The 19,858-nt window shown below is 34.8% G+C and overlaps 1 protein-coding gene across 1 annotated transcript; it reads right to left on the reverse strand.

Moving 5' to 3' along the window:
• Nucleotides 1-9,273: 9,273 nt before the first annotated feature.
• LOC133314174 (branched-chain amino acid aminotransferase 2, chloroplastic-like) lies at nt 9,274-18,908 on the reverse strand. Its single transcript, XM_061515618.1, has 10 exons — nt 18,578-18,908; nt 18,415-18,503; nt 18,134-18,308; nt 17,651-17,827; nt 17,436-17,567; nt 16,799-16,897; nt 16,195-16,311; nt 15,145-15,240; nt 10,337-10,449; nt 9,274-10,072 (listed from the first exon to the last, which is right to left on the reverse strand). The coding sequence occupies exons 1-10, from the start codon at nt 18,686-18,688 to the stop codon at nt 9,958-9,960; spliced, it is 1,224 nt and encodes a 407-aa protein (XP_061371602.1). The 5' UTR covers nt 18,689-18,908; the 3' UTR covers nt 9,274-9,957.
• Nucleotides 18,909-19,858: the final 950 nt, after the last annotated feature.

The following is a 19,858-nucleotide window of genomic DNA, read 5'->3' on the forward strand; positions in this document are numbered from 1 at the left end:
ACTGGAGCAAATGTTTCTTCATAATCAATGCCATAGGTTTGAGAGTAACCTTTGGCAACTAATCAAGCTTTGTATCTCTCAAGAGTTCCATCAGAATTATATTTCAGGGCATAAACCCATCTGCACCCTACTGCTTTCTTTCCAGTAGGTATATCAATAATCTCCCATGTTTTATTTTTCTCCAATGCATTCATCTCCTCTTGCATGGATTGAGCCCAATTCCCATCTTTCAAGGCTTCATGTACTGATTTTGGGATTGCAATAGAGTCTAGTGCTGAAACAAAGATTTTGTGCTGCACAGACAGATTAGCAGAGGAAACAAAATGGGAGATAGGGTATTGAGTACAAGAGGGACAGGAGGGACAAGATTTCTTGGGACAAGCTCTTTTTCCTTTTCTAAGAGCAATGGGTAAATCATCAGAATCAGTAGTAATGGGTAAGTCATCAGAAGTATTAACATCATCAGAATCAGTAGTAATGGGTAAGTCATCAGAAGAGTCATCAGAAGTATTAACATCATGATCAGAAATATGAGATTCAGGACTTACCAGTAGTTCAGACGATTGAGGTTGCTGCTGAGACAATGTGGGTTGTTTCCTTCTTTCAGGTGTCATAACCTTCCGTATCTCTGGTGTACTTGATGTATCAATCACAGGAGAATCAGTCACAGGAGGATTACTCACAAGAGGATCAGACACAGGAGGAACAGACACAAGAGGAGGATACACTGACACAGGTGAAAGAGTAGACACCGAAGTTTCAAAGAAGGAAGGTGATGAGTCTTCTGGTGAATTATTCTCCCCCTGAAGATGAGGACCTTGGAAAAAGGACTTAGATTCCTGAAATGTAACATCCATAGAAACAAAAAATTTCCGACTTCCAGGGTGATAGCACTTATAGCCCTTCTTATCAGAAGCATATCCAAGGAAGACACATTTAAGAGCCCTAGGATCCAACTTACTGCGATGTTGTTTATGAATATGAACAAAGACAACACACCCAAACACTCGAGGAGGAAGACTTTGCAAAGTTGGAACAGAAGGAAAAAAAGAAGTCATGGAGTGAATAGGACTTACATGATCGAGAACCCGAGTGGGTAGACGATTGATCAAGAACGCTGCAGTAAGAATGGCATCTCCCCAATAGCATTTGGGTACATGTGTTTGAAACAGTAAGGCACAAGCAACTTCAAGAAGGTGACGATTTTTCCTTTCAGCAACCCCATTTTGTTGAGGGGTGTCTACACAAGTAAGTTCATGAATCATACCTTGATTTTGTATAAATTGGGAAAAAGAGTGATTGACATATTCAGTACCATTATCTGTCCTTAGTCTTTTGATTTTTTTACAAAATTGAGTCTCAATCATTTTATAAAATTGAAAGAACAGTTGTGGTACCTCAGACTTTTCACGCATTAAGTAAACCCAAGTTACACGAGTGCAATCATCAATAAAAGAAACAAACCATTTATTTCCAGAAGAATGATGGACCTTAGAAGAACCCCAAACATCAGAATGAATAAGATCAAAAGGTTCAACACTCTTAGTAATACTAGAAGGAAAAGACACACGATGATGCTCAGCAAATTCACAAACATCACAATGAAAAGACTCAACAGACTTAGACAAAAACAATGACGGAAATAAAGATTTGAGTAAACTAAATGGAGGATGACCCAAACGCTTATGATGCAGCCAAATTAAAGAATCAGCAGTTGATTGACCATGAGACATGAAGGTGTGATCTGTTACTTTATTTGTGGGAGATTGTGACACCAGATAGTACAGCCCACCTTGCTCTTTAGCACTACCAATCGTCTTCCCAGTGGCGAGATCCTAAAAAACACAATGGGTAGGGAAGAAGGTTACAGTACAATTCAAATCTTTTGTAATTTTGTGAATAGAAAGAAGATTCGTGGAGAGTTTAGGAACATGAAGAACATCCTTAAGATGTAAGGACTGTTGTAAGTTTATGTCACCAGAACCCGCAACTGATGTATGTGAGCCATCAGCTATGGATATTGTATGAGTTCCAATGGTAGGATGATAAGAAATAAAGGAGTCAGCACAACAAGCCATATGATCAGTAGCACCAGAATCAACAACCCAAGAATGTTTAAAATCATTACATGAAGAAATGAAAGAATGAGTTTTGGAGCTCATACCAGTCATAGCCAAAGCACTAGTATCAGATGGCTTACTCAGATAATCAAGAATGGTTCGGAGTCGTTCCAACTCATCTGGACGAAATGCAGATTGGGTCTCATTAGGTGCAGGGGTTATTTCAGAAGAAGTAAAATGCGCTTGACCACGCATCCTTGCCATCTTTTCTAAGACAGTTTGCTTTCCATAAAGGCGAAAGCATAAATTCTTGATATGACCTATTCTTTTACAATAAGAACACCATCGGTCATCTCTCTTAGGTCTAGAAGAGGTACCATCATAAAATTTTAAAAAAGAACTCCTTTTAGAAGAGACCATACTGCACATAAAATGGTTAAAGAAAAGCTCCAAGAAGCCAAAAAATCACAAATAAATACCAAACGATGTCCGATCAAAGAGAGGAGCACAGATCCAGAAAGAGGATGAGGAGAAGATCAGAAAACTTTTTGGCCGGAGCTGGAAAAAATGTCCCACGCTAGCGGCCTTGTGTTGTTTTGGGAAGATCCGGTCGTCAAACGATTATAACACGTCCGTAAGCTGATAGATCAGAGAAAAATGATTTGAAAACTGGTCCTCTTGGTCCAAAAGGTCCACCGGAAAAAAATTTCGGTGGCTCTAATGGCGGAAAGAGGCTAAGAAAGAAGGTTTCTGTTTTAACGGAGGTAATTGCGGAAGCAGAGCCCTCTGGATCGAGAGCTCTGATACCAACTTGAAAGAAAAGGGTATTTGAAATATTATTGAATTGTATTTGAATCTGTACATAGGGGTCTCTATTTATAGAGACTTCTTGACCTAATTTTGACCTAATGGGCTTGGCCCAATATACAAGTAACGGACTAAATAAATACAAATAAATAACTACATAAGTACTAATAAATGACTACATAATTACTAATAAATGACTACATAATTACTATTTACAACAGATTACATGTCAGATCTTCCTCTCTATCACCTATTTCGATAAAGGCAGCCTCAATGATAGGAGCATGATGGCTTATGGAGTTTAACTCTAATATAAATAGGCTAGAGAGAGAGGACCTAGTTAATAACTCAGAAAAGAGTATGGGTCCACACATCATGAAAAACCAGAGTCACACTAAAGTCTACACTGCTGCCCAACTAGGCCCAATAACAACATATGCCAGAAAACCAATTCAATATGATCACATTGGACTAGTTACAATAATAATATTGGAATATTCATTAACCCGATTAATTTTAAAATACAAAATTAATTAATTAATATTACCCGCATATAAATAAAAATTCTAAAATATATAAAAAATAAAATTATTTCCTATAATATAAGAAATACTAATCCCATAATTATCACTGTACAAGTAAATAGTGTGCAAAGAATCAACGTGTAAGTAATGTTACTTGTAACTTGAACGGTATAGAGACAGGCCCTCGCGCGTGCGCTTGTATAATTAACATAAGAAAATAAGGATATAGAAGTTGTTTTTTCTTTGTTAATTTGTTCCATGGATCATAGCATAATCATATATTGGCTAATTACAATTGTATGGACACGTACTCACAGTCATTAATTATACGTCATTTTCCTATACTGTAGATGACTTTTGGCTTGTTAATTAATATTGTGAAATGCATTTGTCATGCTACATGACAAATGAAGAGTTGTTATGTTAAGAAAAAGACAAAATAAATTCATTGAATCATGTGTCCTCTCACTTTTTTAATATTATATGATTTGTCTTTTTCTTAACATAACAATTATTCATCATGTAACATGATAAATATATTTCTCATTAATATTATACGCACGTCGTCGAATCCTTCAGGGAGGTGTTTGTTGTGTTTAATTATGTGACCAGATCATGATAGTGAATACTTACAAAACGTAAGTAGACCGTACGTGTCGCTCTTAATTTTTACTATTCAACTAGCACGTTAACTCGGGAGACAACCTTTTCAACAATAAGACCAAGCGTGAAGCTGAAAAATCCAATTAAATGTATGGAAGGGCTAAGCTGACCAAGTTTTGAAGGTAAGTCACAGTGAAGAGAGAGACCCAGTGAAGGATTGCGACGACAAGCGGAGAAGGTTCTATTGATGAACATTTCTAGTGAATTAATATGCTTGTAAAGCTTTGAGGCTAATTGACCAATTTGATACACTTTTTAAGGAATTATTAAAATTATTTACCAAAATGGTATAATTAATTAATTTTAATCATGCCGACCCCACAAACACGACACATGTCATCACCGCGTGTCACAATTTGAGACGCCGTATAGTAAAATTTATCACACTATATCCCATGGAAAATAATTTAAATTATATTATTTATATATATATATATGTATATATATATATATATTAAAATAATATATATTTAAATGTATCATTTTGATCAATCAGCCAAAGCTTTGAATACCCGGTCGAACTTAGTATGCAACTTGAAAAAGCAATTCAAAAAGACCATTTATTATGTTAACCAAAATACAAATGGTTATTCTTGACGTCTGACATTGTATTGTTTGTACAGATAAATTCTGATAGGAATAAACGGTGTTTGGTATAAGTTTTTTTAGAATAACATCTATCCTTTTAAAAGATATAAATTTATATCCTTTTAGATCCTAACCGTTGATTTTTGTCCATCAACGGTTATAATTTATTGGATTAAAATTATTAATTAATTAATAATAAATTTGGTCTATTAAGTTTGGCCTAATAGATTATAACTGTTGATGGACGGAAATCAACAGTTAAGATCTAAAAGAATATAAACTTATATCCTTTAAAAGAATAGATGTTTTTCCCAAGTTTTTTTTTGTTGAAATGCAGATAAAATGGGGTGGAATTTTTTTTTATCATATTTGGTACAAATAAAAGTAAAAAAATCTTAGGATACTTTTTTCCTACCATTCCCGTTTTTAATGACACATGGGAAAAAATAATCTTATCCCACCCATAATATTATTTTTTTCCACCAATTAGGAAATGCATTTTCACATTTTGGCACAAAAATACCTTTATACAACATATCAGTATATGTGTAAATGAGTAATTTTATTATTTCGGTTCAGATTCCTATCAATATATATTTTTTTTTTTGGATTACATCCGGTATCCCCACAGCCGATAGCCATGAGACTAATCCTTCGTCCCGGGTCAGCGGACAAAGCGGTAAAGAGCTGACCACAGAATGCTTTCCATTCATAAGAGTTGGGGTTCGAACCCCCAACCAATTGTTTAAGGGACGACGTGCTGAATCATTACGTCCACCCACGTGATTCTTATCAATATTTTACAATCAACCAAACATAGCATAAAGTAGAATTAATCCAACCTTCCTGCAAAAAAAAATTGGAAAAAAATTGGCCTATGGAACATCTTTTTGTAATTTATCGGAGAAAAAAAAAATTCACGATATTCTCACAAATCTTTTTTTTCAATAATAAAAATTTTTCTCTCTACCAAACCTCTCGGAGTAGCAAAGTGAAGTTTTAGGAGTAAGTCGCAAAATACGCATGTTATATTGTTATGTGTATTTGCCTCCATTTTCAAGTAAAATTGAGAACATTAAATGCTTTTTATGAAATGACATGCACGAGCAATCGAAGAGATTAAGTTTTGCTTTCGCTTCAGATTTCAGGAACATGTTAAATCCTAAAATTTCTAATTAGAACTCGGTGATTTTTCACGCCAATCGTTGATTATGGATTTGGGTCAAGTCATGTAAGCATGACAACAGCTGATTGCAGCAATCCGATAGTATTGTGTGTGGGAAGTGCCTTTGCTTCAATTGACTGCTGAGACACTTTCCAATAAGAAAAGCACTGAATCTCTTCTGTCCTATCAAGATCCACTTCTTTTCCCCAAGAAAAAAGTTGTCAAGAGTCAGCGACGCGGTTTCTTTTACATGGTTGCTTTTGTGAGTTAGAAAAGTTTAAAAATGAAAAAGGAGGAGCAGAGGTCAAAAAGACAGGGGCATATGAGACAAGGCATCAGATATCAGATTTTGGAGTAAAATGAAAAAAGCATGCTTTGTGAGTTGATGAAAAGTTTTAATGAAAATCTATCCACATTGTCAGTGTCATACCCTGCCGGAGATACCGCTGTAGAACATATAGATGGGAAAAAGGAAAATGATTATTGTTCTTCAATGTTTGGCTTATTTGAATTAAAGAATATTTGAGCTTCAACATAAGCTCGACTGGAATAGGTGCAGAGAATGACTCTTCAATTCAAGAAGGAAGACGGTTCGCTTCAATACGGATTAGAGGAGTTTAAGGAGTCACATAGTACTGTGTGGGAAAATTCAAAAGAATGGAATACAATCGCATTAAAACAAGAGTAAAGCCCTTCGTCCTTGGGGTCTCCATTTTTGTCCCTCGTAACAAAAAAGTCAATTTTTTTTTTTCAGTTTTTTTAAAATATAATCTTTCGTAAATTCAATAAAGATCCAATTTAATTTTAAAAAAAAAATTAATATGAATATTTTTTTATAAAAGACGAAACTGTATTTTTTTATTAGAGACTCAAAAAAACTTTACTCTTAAAAGAATTGTAGTTTTCTAACGGGTTTAAAAAACGAATTATTTTATGTATAACCGGTTTAAGAATTAAATCATTTTATCCGATTTGCTTTGAGAACCAAAAAGAGCTTAACCGATTTTTTTTCTTAATGATTAATATTTGATCACAACAGGTTTAACTGGGCCGATCATGTGATCTTCCTTCTGCACAGCCTGGAACCGTGTCTTGGATCTGAGCATCTTGCAGTTGGGCCGCTTTATTTCATGGGTCTTCTATGGAACGAGATAGGGGGTGTACCTGCAAGACACTCTACGCTCAAGTCAGTTATGGTTCAAACAGGTTTTATTATGCAGGAGAAGATATGTACCATTGTGTTAATAGATATGTATTTATAGTACAGTGATGAGCAGCTTGGAGATGTCTTAATGCTGAAGTATACTTGAAGATGAAGTATCTTGAAGTTGTTTGCTATCATGCTGCCTTTAATGTTGAGAAGCTTTGCTAAGGTAGGCTTTAATATTGTGGTACTTGATGGCTGTCATGAGCTTGGGGATGAAGATGAGATAACAGCCTTTTGGACTAAAGCTTTGCTTCATTGTGAAGGCTTTGGATTTGAGCCTTGTATTTTGGGCCTTGTATTTGTATAATATTTATGCAGATCAATATTTTTATTTATTTTTTAGTTTAAAACAGATTTCAAATCAAAACTAATTCTAATTTAATTTAAAAAGAATTCGTAAAAAGATCAAATCAGTTCAGTTCGCTAAACCGAACCACTAAAATCGATTCGACTTCTGAACCAAATCACTATAATCGGTTCGGCATAAAAAGATTGAATCAAACTGTGGCTGGCCTTAGTTGGGCAAGCTCAAAGCATCATGATTGATTGATGGTAGAGCAAATGGGTTGGTGTGAGCTAAGGGCTTGGTTCCTACTTATACGAAGGTTGTAATATCTCTTCAATGTGCTGATCCCCTGATGAGAAAAGTGTGGTGCCAGAATTTAGATTTGGTAAAATGGGTTGAATTTGATGTGTCAACTCGTCAAAACAAGATCGGTTGAGTTATATATTTCAATCCACCGACATAAATAATCTTTTCATATATGGGATGAGTTAAAACGAATTAGAGACGGGACGTGGCGAGTCAACTCACATATAATTTAAAATATATATATACTTACCAAAATATATATATACATATATATATATAGGGGAATGTTATATTTATAAACTTTTTGTTTACAAACTACACTATGTCTGACCGGTCATATTTCAATTAAGAGTGTGTGACCGGTCAGACTTAGTGTAATTTGTAAAAAAAGTTTGTAAACGGATCCTTCCCTATATATATATATATATTAAATGTAAATTATGGCTTGATTGGTCTATGTAAATAGATATTATGAGACAAAATCTTTTCTTTTTGGGAATAACATCTGTCATTTTAAAGGATATAAATTTATATCATTTTAGATCCTAACCGTTGATTTCCGTCCATCAACGGTTATAATTTATTGGATCAAAATTATTAATTAATTAATAATAATTTTGGCCCATTAAGTTTGACCCAATACATTATAACCGTTGATGGACAGTAATCAACGGTTAAGATCTAAAAGGATATAAGCTTATATCATTTAAAATGATAGATGTTTTTCCCTTTCTTTTAATGCCACAATGCTATTATTTTATGGTAAAGGTAATTTTTATTCACTTTTGATTAGGTAGAAAAAAAATAAAAGAAACTTAAGTTTGTTTTTAGATTTAAATGCTAGTATTTATACAAATCAAACTAATACTTATGAAATTCTAATTTCAGGACGCGATGAAGTGTTCATTTATAAATATTCACATATTTGATATCACTATTTTATTATATAATAACACTTAATCATTAATTAATCTTAAGATATGATTTGTATAGTTATGTAAAATAAAATTATTAGCTTAAATTATTTTTGTCTTTATTGCTTGATTTTTTTTAACTTCAGAAATATTTGGATGTTAGAGATTGGAAATAAAAGATTAACATTAATATGTTTATTTCTTTTTTATAATATTTTAATTTTTAGACGGGTTGCCGAGATAAGATGATTTGGTATTTTCAACCCACACATCAACAGCGAATCAACTTGCCCTACCCCATTATTTGTGAGTTAAAGGGGAAGCAGGATGAGTCGAAATGGATTGACCCATTTTGCCATGGAAGGAATTAACTAGGATGGCGTATTCCTCTGGAGAGGATATAGTGTGGGAACAAGAAAGGAGAAGAGAATATTAGGCAATAGAAACATTTATCCTATATTAAGATATAGAAATGGGCCTTATTGTCTGACAAATGCTATCCAGAACATAAACTGAGTGAGATCAAATATTTCATTTTTATGTCTTTCACTATTTGAACAAGTTTTAAAGTTATGCAAATAGTTTCATACTTCTAACAGCTGCATAATATAACTATAAATTCATGAAAATTATGTTAGTAAGCAATATATCCCACCAGGCCACCATGAACCCTGCTTTAAACTCTTACACCTTTTTGAATGATAGTCATGTAAAGCTCTCATAACACCGGGGCTAAACAAGAGGAGAATAAACAGGGATCCTTCCGGAAAATTTTGTCATCTCTATTACAAGAAGCTTTGAATTTCCCTACACCTTTCAATTGAAAGGCCTAATAGAGCTCTTGTAAATAGGTTTGTAATCAATAGGGTGGAATTTGAATATAAGAGGCCTAATAGGTTTGTCACTCCAAATTGCATACATGGTTGGTTTATTTAGTCAACAAATAGAAGAGACCAATATATGATGGTCTCGATTCTAACAAGATATATGCCGGTACCACTAACCAACGGTCTTAATTTCGTCGACAACGTTACGGTTATAACGAAAGGGAAAATGAACCTTTTCCACGCATGAGAGCCATTTTTCAGATTAGTGTCCTGAAGAGGGAAGGCATTAAAGGTGAACCAGTTAAAACTCCAGCACACACCCCAATTGAGCATGTTTGGGGCCTCAATATATTCTGCTGCATCTACGCCCACTTTTCAACCAAAATAAAAGCTACTAATCCACTGATAACGACTTCTCCAGCTGGCAAGAAAATAAACAAATGTACAAGTGTTTTTTATGTTCTTGCTACAGTCATTCAATAGCCCACGAGAGTAACTATCTTACAGCAGCTCATCAAATGTGAAAGCAAAATTTTAAAAACAACTTCCAGAGCTCGGAGATTCAATGAGTTTTCCACAAAAGATGCACTGCAAGCTATTCTTCATGTGCTTATCTCAGCTCAACAGTCCAATCCATCTCATCCTCTGTAAGACCCATCTGTAATCTCGTAAGGACAGTATAAAGTTGCTGTGAAACCACTCCAATACCGTCTCCATATGATACCCTACAAAAAATTTTAAAAACTGTCAATCAATAATTCAAGATAGCTTTGCAGCCAATCATTGGAATGAAAAGAGAGCCAGGAAAAATTCAGTTGGCTGGATACCTTGTTTAAAGCAAGGTGGAGGGAAAAGGGCATGAATGATAAACATCTGGCAATTTTTGTTTTCTCATTGCCAAAATATTATTAGTCTTGCTTTGCTCTCTCAGTTAACCTATTTATTAATGTACCAAATGCAAATTGTCTTCTGTAATTACTACAACGCACCTCTTGCCGAGATAAGTAACACTGCCAACAGGTGATACAACCACAGCTGTTCCCGTGCAGAAGACTTCATCAGCGTCTAGCAATTCATCCACTGACACTAATCGCTCCTCAACCTTGCACATATAAGATGAAAATTGAAAAATGAAGAATAAATTTGAGCACATTGGGCTAATGCCAATAGTTACAAGAAGCAAAGTGCAATGTAGTCTAAATGTAAAAATGTAAACCTCTAAGCTGTTTATCCTTTTCTGAGAGAATTCATACCAAGATTGTCGTTATCCAAGAATGGAATTGAAGGAATGATTGGCAAGAATCATTGATTAAGAAACAATAGAGAAAGACATAAAGGTGGTCAATACCTAAACAAAAGGCATTCTAGAATCACTCCAGAAATGTAAAGATTTGAGAAGTCTGAGAAGGTATTTTACATGACAAAATTATTCATCTCATAAATGAATTTGCAAAGTTTTGAATTATTTACAGAGATCATGCCAATCAAATCAATATTCTCATCACGGGACTGAGCAGGAAAAAAGCAAGATGAAATGAAGATTGGGATTCATCATTATAAATTTCATTTTAGTTAAGTGTTCCTCATTGCCTCATTGGCAGCTTCCTAAGGTGCAAGTCTGGTATCAGAGGCCAGTGTAGAACTTCAGACCAAGTCTAAATCAACAAGCTGATCTAGATTTGCCAACCACACCTGCCATTTATTACTATTGTCTATTAAGCACATACCCGTCGTTGTACTTTTTCAAATTTAATATGACAAGCATAGTGATGGAACCTATTCTCAATTCAACAGAAAAAAAAAACGACTTGCACAACTCCAAAAGAGATTTCACAGAAAAACAATTATCAGCATTTCATTCATGGACATCAATGGCTACACTAAAAACATAAGACTAACATAAAATGACCGTACAAAGGACAACAGGTTCCCTCTCCTCTGTTGCACCCACCTACTGAGAAACCTTGCCTCAATGGCCTCCCAATTCCCAAAATAACAGAATACATGCATAACCCCCCCACTCCACAAATCCCCCCACCCCTTTCTTTTTATCCCATCCAAGAATATTCTAAAAGAACCCCCCCCAACTAACTAACTCACTCACTCACATTTAGGCCCATCAATACTCCCCCTCCAAAACTCACCTTTTCCTCAAGGTGAAGAAAGAGGATAGGTGAGAGACATTCCACCTGGGGCCCATTGCTTAAAGCATAGTGACCCCGTTATGCTTGAAACTGAAAAATCGCCATTGGATCCCATTGCACTGTTGAGATATATAATCTCACATTGATTGTATGTGCAATTAATGTGGAGTTTATAAGACCTTGGGCACTCACACCCTTTGAGCTAGCTTTTGGAGTGGTGTATCCCAAGGTTCTTTACATGGTATCAGAGCTTGAGCTCTCACCGCCTCCCACTTTCAAGTGGAATTAAAAATTAAAAACAAAAGCACAAGTAAACCAAAAATTGGGCCTGTGCAATTCCACGCTTCTAGCCTAAAGGGCTCTTGCGTGAGGGGGCGTGTTGAGATATATAGTCCCACATTGGTTGTATGTGCAATTAATGTGCAGTTTATAAGACCTTGGGCACTCACACCCTTTGAGCTAGCTTTTGGAGTGGTGTATCCCAAGGTTCTTTACATGCACCATTGAAAACTGTTGTTCCTGTTAGCGCTCTGTTTGTTGTGGCATTTTTGGCCGAAAAACAGAGGGTAATTTCAGCTTCATGAACATTTACATGGTTTAGTCGTGGAAGGAAGTTCCACACAAAATGTCTCTCAGATTCCTTGTTCTTTTGATTTGGGTTCATGCAGCTGGCCTTTCCTTTGGCCCAATATTATTTTCAGAACCCATTTCTTAGATTTAACCATGGTAACCTGTGTCAATGGGTTGGGTAGAGCCCATTTTATTTCCTTCCAGCCACCCTTTCTTTTGGGCCTGGCCCATAATGTTAAAATTGAAACCCATCTGACAGAATTCCAATTCTGCCCTTCCTCTCTTTCCATCTCCTTCAACCCACTCAATTCCCCTAAAATGAGTGGTGTTGTCCTCCGATTCGATTCCTCCATGATCCAACAGCCACTTCTGTTGCAACTTCACAAGAATCAAACTGCTGTCCGTCACTTGTGGGCTTGCTGCCATCAATTGCAGTGGAGGTGGAGACACTTGCGAATCTTGTGAAGCGTGCCTCACCCAGTCTTCTGTGATCAGAACCTCCTCCTTTACGCCCTTCCTACGCTGATGATCTGTTTCTTCTGCACCTTCTTCTCCTTCTTCTATTTCTTCTTCTTCAACCTCTTTTTCATCTTCTTTTTCTGCAACCGCTGCATCTTCTTCTTCTTTGCTGATTTCTTTTTCTTCATTTCCTCCTTCCTCTTCTCCTTTATCTTCTGCGTGTTCTTCTATTTTCTTTTCTTTTTTTCTTTTTTCCTCTTTTGTTTTCTTTGGATGCTTCCATTTCTGCCTCTTGATTCTTCTTGGACTGAAACCCACCATCACCATCATGTTGTTTTATGACTTCCACAATTAGAGCATCTTGCTTCTCTTCCCATGCATCTATGATTTTTACCAATTTCTGCAGCAACTCCTTCACCTCTGATGTGCTGGCCTTCTCCCAAGCCCTAAGATTCACTCTCATGGTTGTCATTATCATAGTTTTAAATAGCGGGTAGTGGCCGACCCCAAAAACGCTGTAGCGGGTAGCGGTAAAGCCACTAGTGTGAAGTTCATATAAATACTTACAATAAATTATACAACATATCTAAATTCTATAAGATAAGGAATCACCCAAAATAGGAGGAAATGAGGAATGGAAAGTATAATACTACACATTCAAAACAAGGATTCAAGGAACATAAAGGAAGCAAAATACTATTTTATTGAAAGTAACTAAATAACATTCTAGGAACATAAAGCATCCAAGTAGAGTCAAATACAAATTTTCAATGGCTCTTTCAAAGTCAAGAAGGAAAAGAACTAATCAGAAAACAACAGGGGCTGCTCTGCTTATGACAATTGAAATAGCGGGGCTGCTTCAGATATACAAAACCAAAAAGATAACATTCCCTCCTTTTCTTCTGTGAAAAAAAAAACACTGGCTTTTTGTATAATAAACTAGGAGAGGAGAAAAGTATCTTAGTAGAGAGTGCAACCAAGCAAATTTGCCAGGACAGCCAAACTGTGTGGGACTATGAGGAAGCTAAAGACTGAGAATGAGAATGAATCAAGGCCGTCCATACAGAATCATGAATCAAGCTAAAGAAAACGCATCATAAGATTGGAGAGAGACGACTAAACAACAGAGCTGATACCTGAAGAGCTTCATATTTGCAGAGAAACGAGAAGGAGAAGATGAAACCACCGTCGCAGAGGAGTTTCCCTAACAGCACATAATTCACCAGGTTGTGGTTTTGGGCTCCAAACGACAATAGCGTTTAGTAAATAGAAAATTAAATCAAGAAGAAAAATCAACGCATTTATATTAAAAAAAAAATTTTGTACATGCATTTATATTAATTTAAACTGGAAAATATCTTTGCTGCATAATTTATTAAATTTAGTAAAAAGTAATATAATTAATTTTTTCATTTTATTCTCCTGGTTATTGACACTTACATTCTAACATTTTTAATAAAAGAATATCTACTCCTTATATAAAAAAATATACTCTTTAAACTGATACTCTATCATGTGATTACATGTGATTATAATTTAAATAGGTGAACTATGTGAAAATTTTATATCTTTTCTACACTTTTTTTAAAAAAAATTGTATTTATTTCATATATCCTTATTTAAATTATATATTTAGACATTTTCAATATCCATAAAACATATAAAAAATTTAAATTACGTAAAAATAATTATTGAAATGGAGGGTAAGGCTATGTCAGTAATAAAAATTGTGAAAATATATGGTCAATGACAAAGAAAAAGAAGAAGTTAAACTAGCAATAAGAATGGATCAAGGCCGTCCATATAGAATCATGATTGTCCAGTGGTCCCACCATAGCAGGGTAGCCAATGTGCATGTGACAGCTGCAAGGAGTAATAACTGATTTTTATTTTTAAAACGCTGGCTTTTTAGATAAAATATCTATTTTACCCCTCACTTATCATGGCTTTTTCCCATTATACACTTAAATGAGACTCAAGTTTTCAAAACCCTGCCACCCGCTTTCCACATTTCGTTTTCTTTTCTAGATGTTTGTAACTCATCTTCCTTTCCTTGTAGCAGCGCGATAGTGCCGCAAGAGCTGCCATCCGCCACCGCCGCAACCGGCCGCTACAGGAAATCGTCGCGTTGCAGTGCGGAAGTAGCAGCTGGGTGCCGCAACACGCAACTGAAGCGCAATAGCGCACTAAAGCGGCACTGTTTTAATCATAGGTCATTACTTCAGAAATTTGGACCAGAAAGCACCTCCGGATCGAAGATGCTCTAATACCAAAATGATGGAACCTATTCTCAATTCAACAGAAGAAAACGACTTACACAACTCCAAAAGAGATTTCACAGAAAAAAAATTATCAGCCCTGTTGCACCCACCTACTGAGACCCCTTGCCTCAATGGCCTCCCAATTCCCAAAATAATAGAATACATGCATACCCCCACTCCACAAACCCCCCCTATTTTTTATCCCATCCTCGAAGAATATTCTAGAAGAATCCCCCCAACTAACTAACTAACTAACTCACATTTAGGCACATCACATAGCTTAATAATAAATAAAATATCACAAATGTTAGATATCAAACAGATGATATTCAACAATCATTTCCGTGACTAAAAATCTAGTACCTGGAACCCTTGGCTTCGAGCAACGTCAATTATACTTTTTCGAGTAATGCCAGGTAGGATAGTCCCTTTAATAGCTGGAGTTGAAATAATGTTACCCTGAAAGAAAATGGAAATTATGGCAGCATAACGCAGTAAGCTCTAATGAAATAGTGTTCTAGAGCAATATAAATAAACTTGAACATGGGGGGAAAAGGAAGTCAAGAATATAAACACAATAGCACCAATAAAAGTTACATCAGAATACAGGCTAAACAGACAAGATTGAAAAACTTCATAATCATCAAGATAAGAATTACATGAGATTAACAAATCTATTCAGATTAGTAGAAAAGAGCCAAAGATCAAAGCTACCAGGCCGGTGGTGAGTTATTTTTGCAGGATTCTATGGACAGTTTACACAAAATAATCCTCTTGGCATCATGGCCAATATGATAGATACAACTCAGATACAATTCGTTTGCAAGTCTCATTTCAGAAAAGTGATAAGCAAAAAAGGCACATCTAGAGGAGAGGATTTAAGCTGTTGAAAGCTTGCAATCTGATGAGGCACCAGCTAGTTGAAGTGAGCACCAAGGACAAAAAGGCTTATGAAGCACCGACTCCGACACGGCGTTTTCGATACGTTCCAAATACGTTCTCGATACTACCATTAATTCGTCGATACGATACAATACGTTTCCGATACGTTTGCGATACGCGTATCCGATACGTTGGAAAAAAAATTCGGAGTATCGGTGCTTCATACCATTACTGACTGATTTTGCAAGGATAGCTAAAAGAGTACCACAAATTAGGGGATAGGGCTCATTCAGGAAATTGATAGAAAAATTGCAGGAACACTAAAATGCATGGTGATTCTGATTACTACGTTATTGATTTTATAATCCCAGCAGTTATATGTTGAGGTAAATTGCTTATTGTATTGTGAGCAAAAAGAAAAGGTGGCAAATAATACCATGCATGTAAATATAACAGCCATCCATTTTAACAATGACCAAGAAACAATATAAACATAATCTTAAATTCAAACTAATTCCTTGAGTATAATACCTTGACAACAAAAATGTTGCAGGAAGAAACCTCCTCCAAATATCTTTTGTTTACACAGTCAAGGTATAAAACATCAGAGTAGCCTTTGGCTTTTGCTACAGACTGTGCCTTCAGAACCTATGAAGAATAATTGCACACATGCACAAAGAGAAAGAAAGTTGGGAATTTTTTTAAAAAGAAAAAAAGAAAAAAGAAAAGAAAGACAAGAAAAGACAAGACGGTAAAGTATGCCACTAGCAAGAAATGAGAATTAAGATAAAGAAACCAAACAGATGACTTAAGCCAACCCTGTGAAATGGTTATTATAAAAGTCAGTTCTATCAATAAAAAATAGTTGTGAGAGGAAGAAAAGTGAAGGAAGCACAAGAAAATCCTCAGTTTTCACCTATCAACCCATTTAGGAAGTACAAGAAAGAAATTTATTTGTATGTAGTTACAATTACAAGTATAAAATGCTTAATAGAAATTTAAAAAAAATGAGAAAAATCCTCAGTTTGAAATCGCTGATGATTTAAATTTAAGGCAAGCCAAGAGAAGAACATCTGCAATCAAATGACAGTGGACAAATAAACAAGAAAATAGAAGGGCATGCAGTCTGGCTTACTGCAGCATAGTTTCCAATGGTCTTCACACCTCCAGTGCCACCAGGAGTTGCACGATGCAATTCATTCTCAACAATCAAATTGATCGGGGCCAAACCTTCCTGTGGTGATATTGATACTCCATAAATTTTTGAAGGGACATAATTATGTAAAAAATTGCAACTATAATATATATAGAAAGAGATGAGTGTGATTTGTTATGTTGGAAATAATAAAAATTATTATGATACTATCATATCAATAATAGTAAGTGGGAGAAGTACAAAATAAATCATGCAACACAAGACAACTTCATTCAGGCCTTGCTAATAATTCCTACAAAGAAGAAAAAGAAGGTAACATTCTGGACCTCTACAATACTCCAACAAGTTTTCATATTTTCAAACTACAAATTCAACCCATTCAGTCACATAAACAAAAACCACATAAAAAATAAATTTATATTAATGTTGCATCCCAAATCTCATTATATCCAGCAAGTCCCTAACTCTAAGCTATTTTCGAGTAAATCTTTCGAAGTTCTCCAGCTTATGGGATTTGGATCATAATTTGTTATTTACATCTTAAAGAAGATATGAAAAGCACATATAAACAAAAGTATAGATTTCATATTTCAATGTAGCAATAAAGGTACCTTACCTTGAAGTAGTTTCCAACCGGTGAAACATATATTAGGAAGGTGTACTCTGGAGCAGGTGCAAGACCAAGTACAGCTCCACTTCCCATTAGCAAAGGTCTAATATACAAGGAACCTTTACCTGAAGGAGGAACCTGAAACCAAATTTCACCTAATCAATCTGATGAGTACTACAAACTATAAAATGTTTATGGCAATGATAGTGTTTCTATAGTACCCAACGTTTGTTTGCTAATACAGTATCTTTTACGGCTTCCACAAACTGCTCTACAGTAGGTGATGGCATGCACATCCTCTCCGCGCCCATCTTCATCCGCAAAGCATTTTCTTCAGGACGGAAGAGGAGAATATTCCCATCTTGTTTACGGTAGGCTTTCAAACCCTCAAATAATCCCTACAGTTGCGAACCAGAGAAATACATTCTTTAACAAATAAATATACCATGCAAATTCAATTCAAAAGTAAAAGATACTAATTAGATTTCAATTGTAGACCAACCATAACAATGAATACATTAAAGAACAAGTAAAAGATAGACAGGATTAGGACTCTTCAAATTGTTAGAGCCGACCCAGATTTAAAAGAAAAGATCTAAGACACTTTAATACATACTATCAGCCAAAGTATGATATACTCAGTAACTTAACATCTTAAAGGATGAAATATGCTTTAATGCAAACATGTAATCGACTAATCTAACCTGGCCGTAGTTTAAAATTCCAGCGGAGGGGTTCAATTCAATGTTCCCAAAACGCTTTAGTTCACCTTTAGAGAAAGTACCACCTTGAGGGCATTTCATGATATACATATAATCAGTAGGTTGAATGCCAAATCCAAGGTTGTCCCAATCTATGTCAGCTAATTCAATCGTTTCACTGCACCATTCGATGCCATTACAATCAAACAACGGGAGCAAGAATAAGACGATTAAAACTAAAAATAAAAAATAAAAATAACAAAAAGAATGAAAGAAAGAAGGACCTATAGGAATTAGAGAGAGTGGCAGAAGGCCTGAGAGGAGAAGCGGCTTCCAGAACATTCTGGGAGGTGAGAGGAAACTGCTTCTGGAGCTACAAATTGAAAATCGAAAAAATGTAAGGAGTTTGCGAGAGAAGAGGGAGAAGGAGAGGGAAATGGAAATTACCTTGAGAGAAAGAGAAGGCCTCGACGGGTGAGAGAGAAGAGGGGAAGAGTGGCGGGAAGGGTAGATCGGGTAACTTAGTCGAATGCTTGCAAGAACGGCGCTGCTCTCCATTTTCTAATAACAACAAGGTCTGCAGTTTCGGCGAGCTATGTAATTATGAATCTGAGAATCTCTCTTCTTGTCCGAACACAGATTAATAACTTTGGCTTATATACATACAATGAAACAGATAAAACAGCAAAGATGCAATAATAGGGTTGTTCTTCGTGTTGACTAGTATTTGTGATGGCGGCCATTTTTTAATGCTTTGCATCTCCTTCTTATCAACTCATCGAAGCCCAAAGTTTTATCATTTCTGATAATTTATTTTAGGGGATTAATATTTTTCTTGAATGAGATAATTTTATCTTGAGAAAATTTTATTTTCTTTCATTATAATTTTGTGATTTATTATTTGACTTCCGTGGTTTTAAATTTATCACTTAGATTTACTGTGCTGAAATAATTTATCATTTAATCTCCTATGATTTCAAATTCTAACTTAGACCCTCGTGGTTACAAAAAATTTCACTTAAACCCTTTTTGGTTTAAAAAATAAATATTTTAAAAACATATTTAAAATAAATTTTCTCTTTTTTTATTTTATATCCTTATGTAATGCAATTAGGGTTTGAATAATATTTTAAGTTATTTATTCTGAAATTAATTTATAAATTATCCTAATTTTTTATTTTAAAAATATTATCTAAGATGAAATTAAAAAAATATTATTTATGATAAAATAAATATGTATTATCAAAATAAGATATTTACTTTATTTAAATAGATAAAATAAACATATTTGATTTGAATTTATTTTCTTGATAAAAATAAGTGAATTTTTTGTCAATTTTGTTTTATTTTTTAAACCTTAAACACATTGGGTGAGGATATACAATAAAAAAGAGGGAAAATTTATTTTCGTCTTATTTATTTCTTAAAATTTTTATTTTTGTAACAAGGGGTCTAAGTGAAAATATTTTAAACCACAAGGAGTTTAAGCAAAATTTGAAAATCACTGGGAGTTAAATGATAAATTATTTAAGTACAATGGATTTAAGTGATAAGTTTAAAATCACGGAGGGTCAAATGATAAATCACAAAATCACAATGGGTGAAAAAGAAACTTTTTCCTTTTTATCTTATATGTATATCTAAAAATATGTAAAAAATAAAATTATTTTTTAATGAAAAATATTAATCTCTTTACTTTATATGAGAAAAAGAAGGAAATATTATTAT

Source organism: Gastrolobium bilobum, unplaced genomic scaffold (assembly GCF_033153095.1).
Source record: "Gastrolobium bilobum isolate Gb01-03AN ecotype WA unplaced genomic scaffold, APGP_CSIRO_Gbil_v1 utg14319, whole genome shotgun sequence".
NCBI lineage: Eukaryota > Viridiplantae > Streptophyta > Magnoliopsida > Fabales > Fabaceae > Gastrolobium > Gastrolobium bilobum.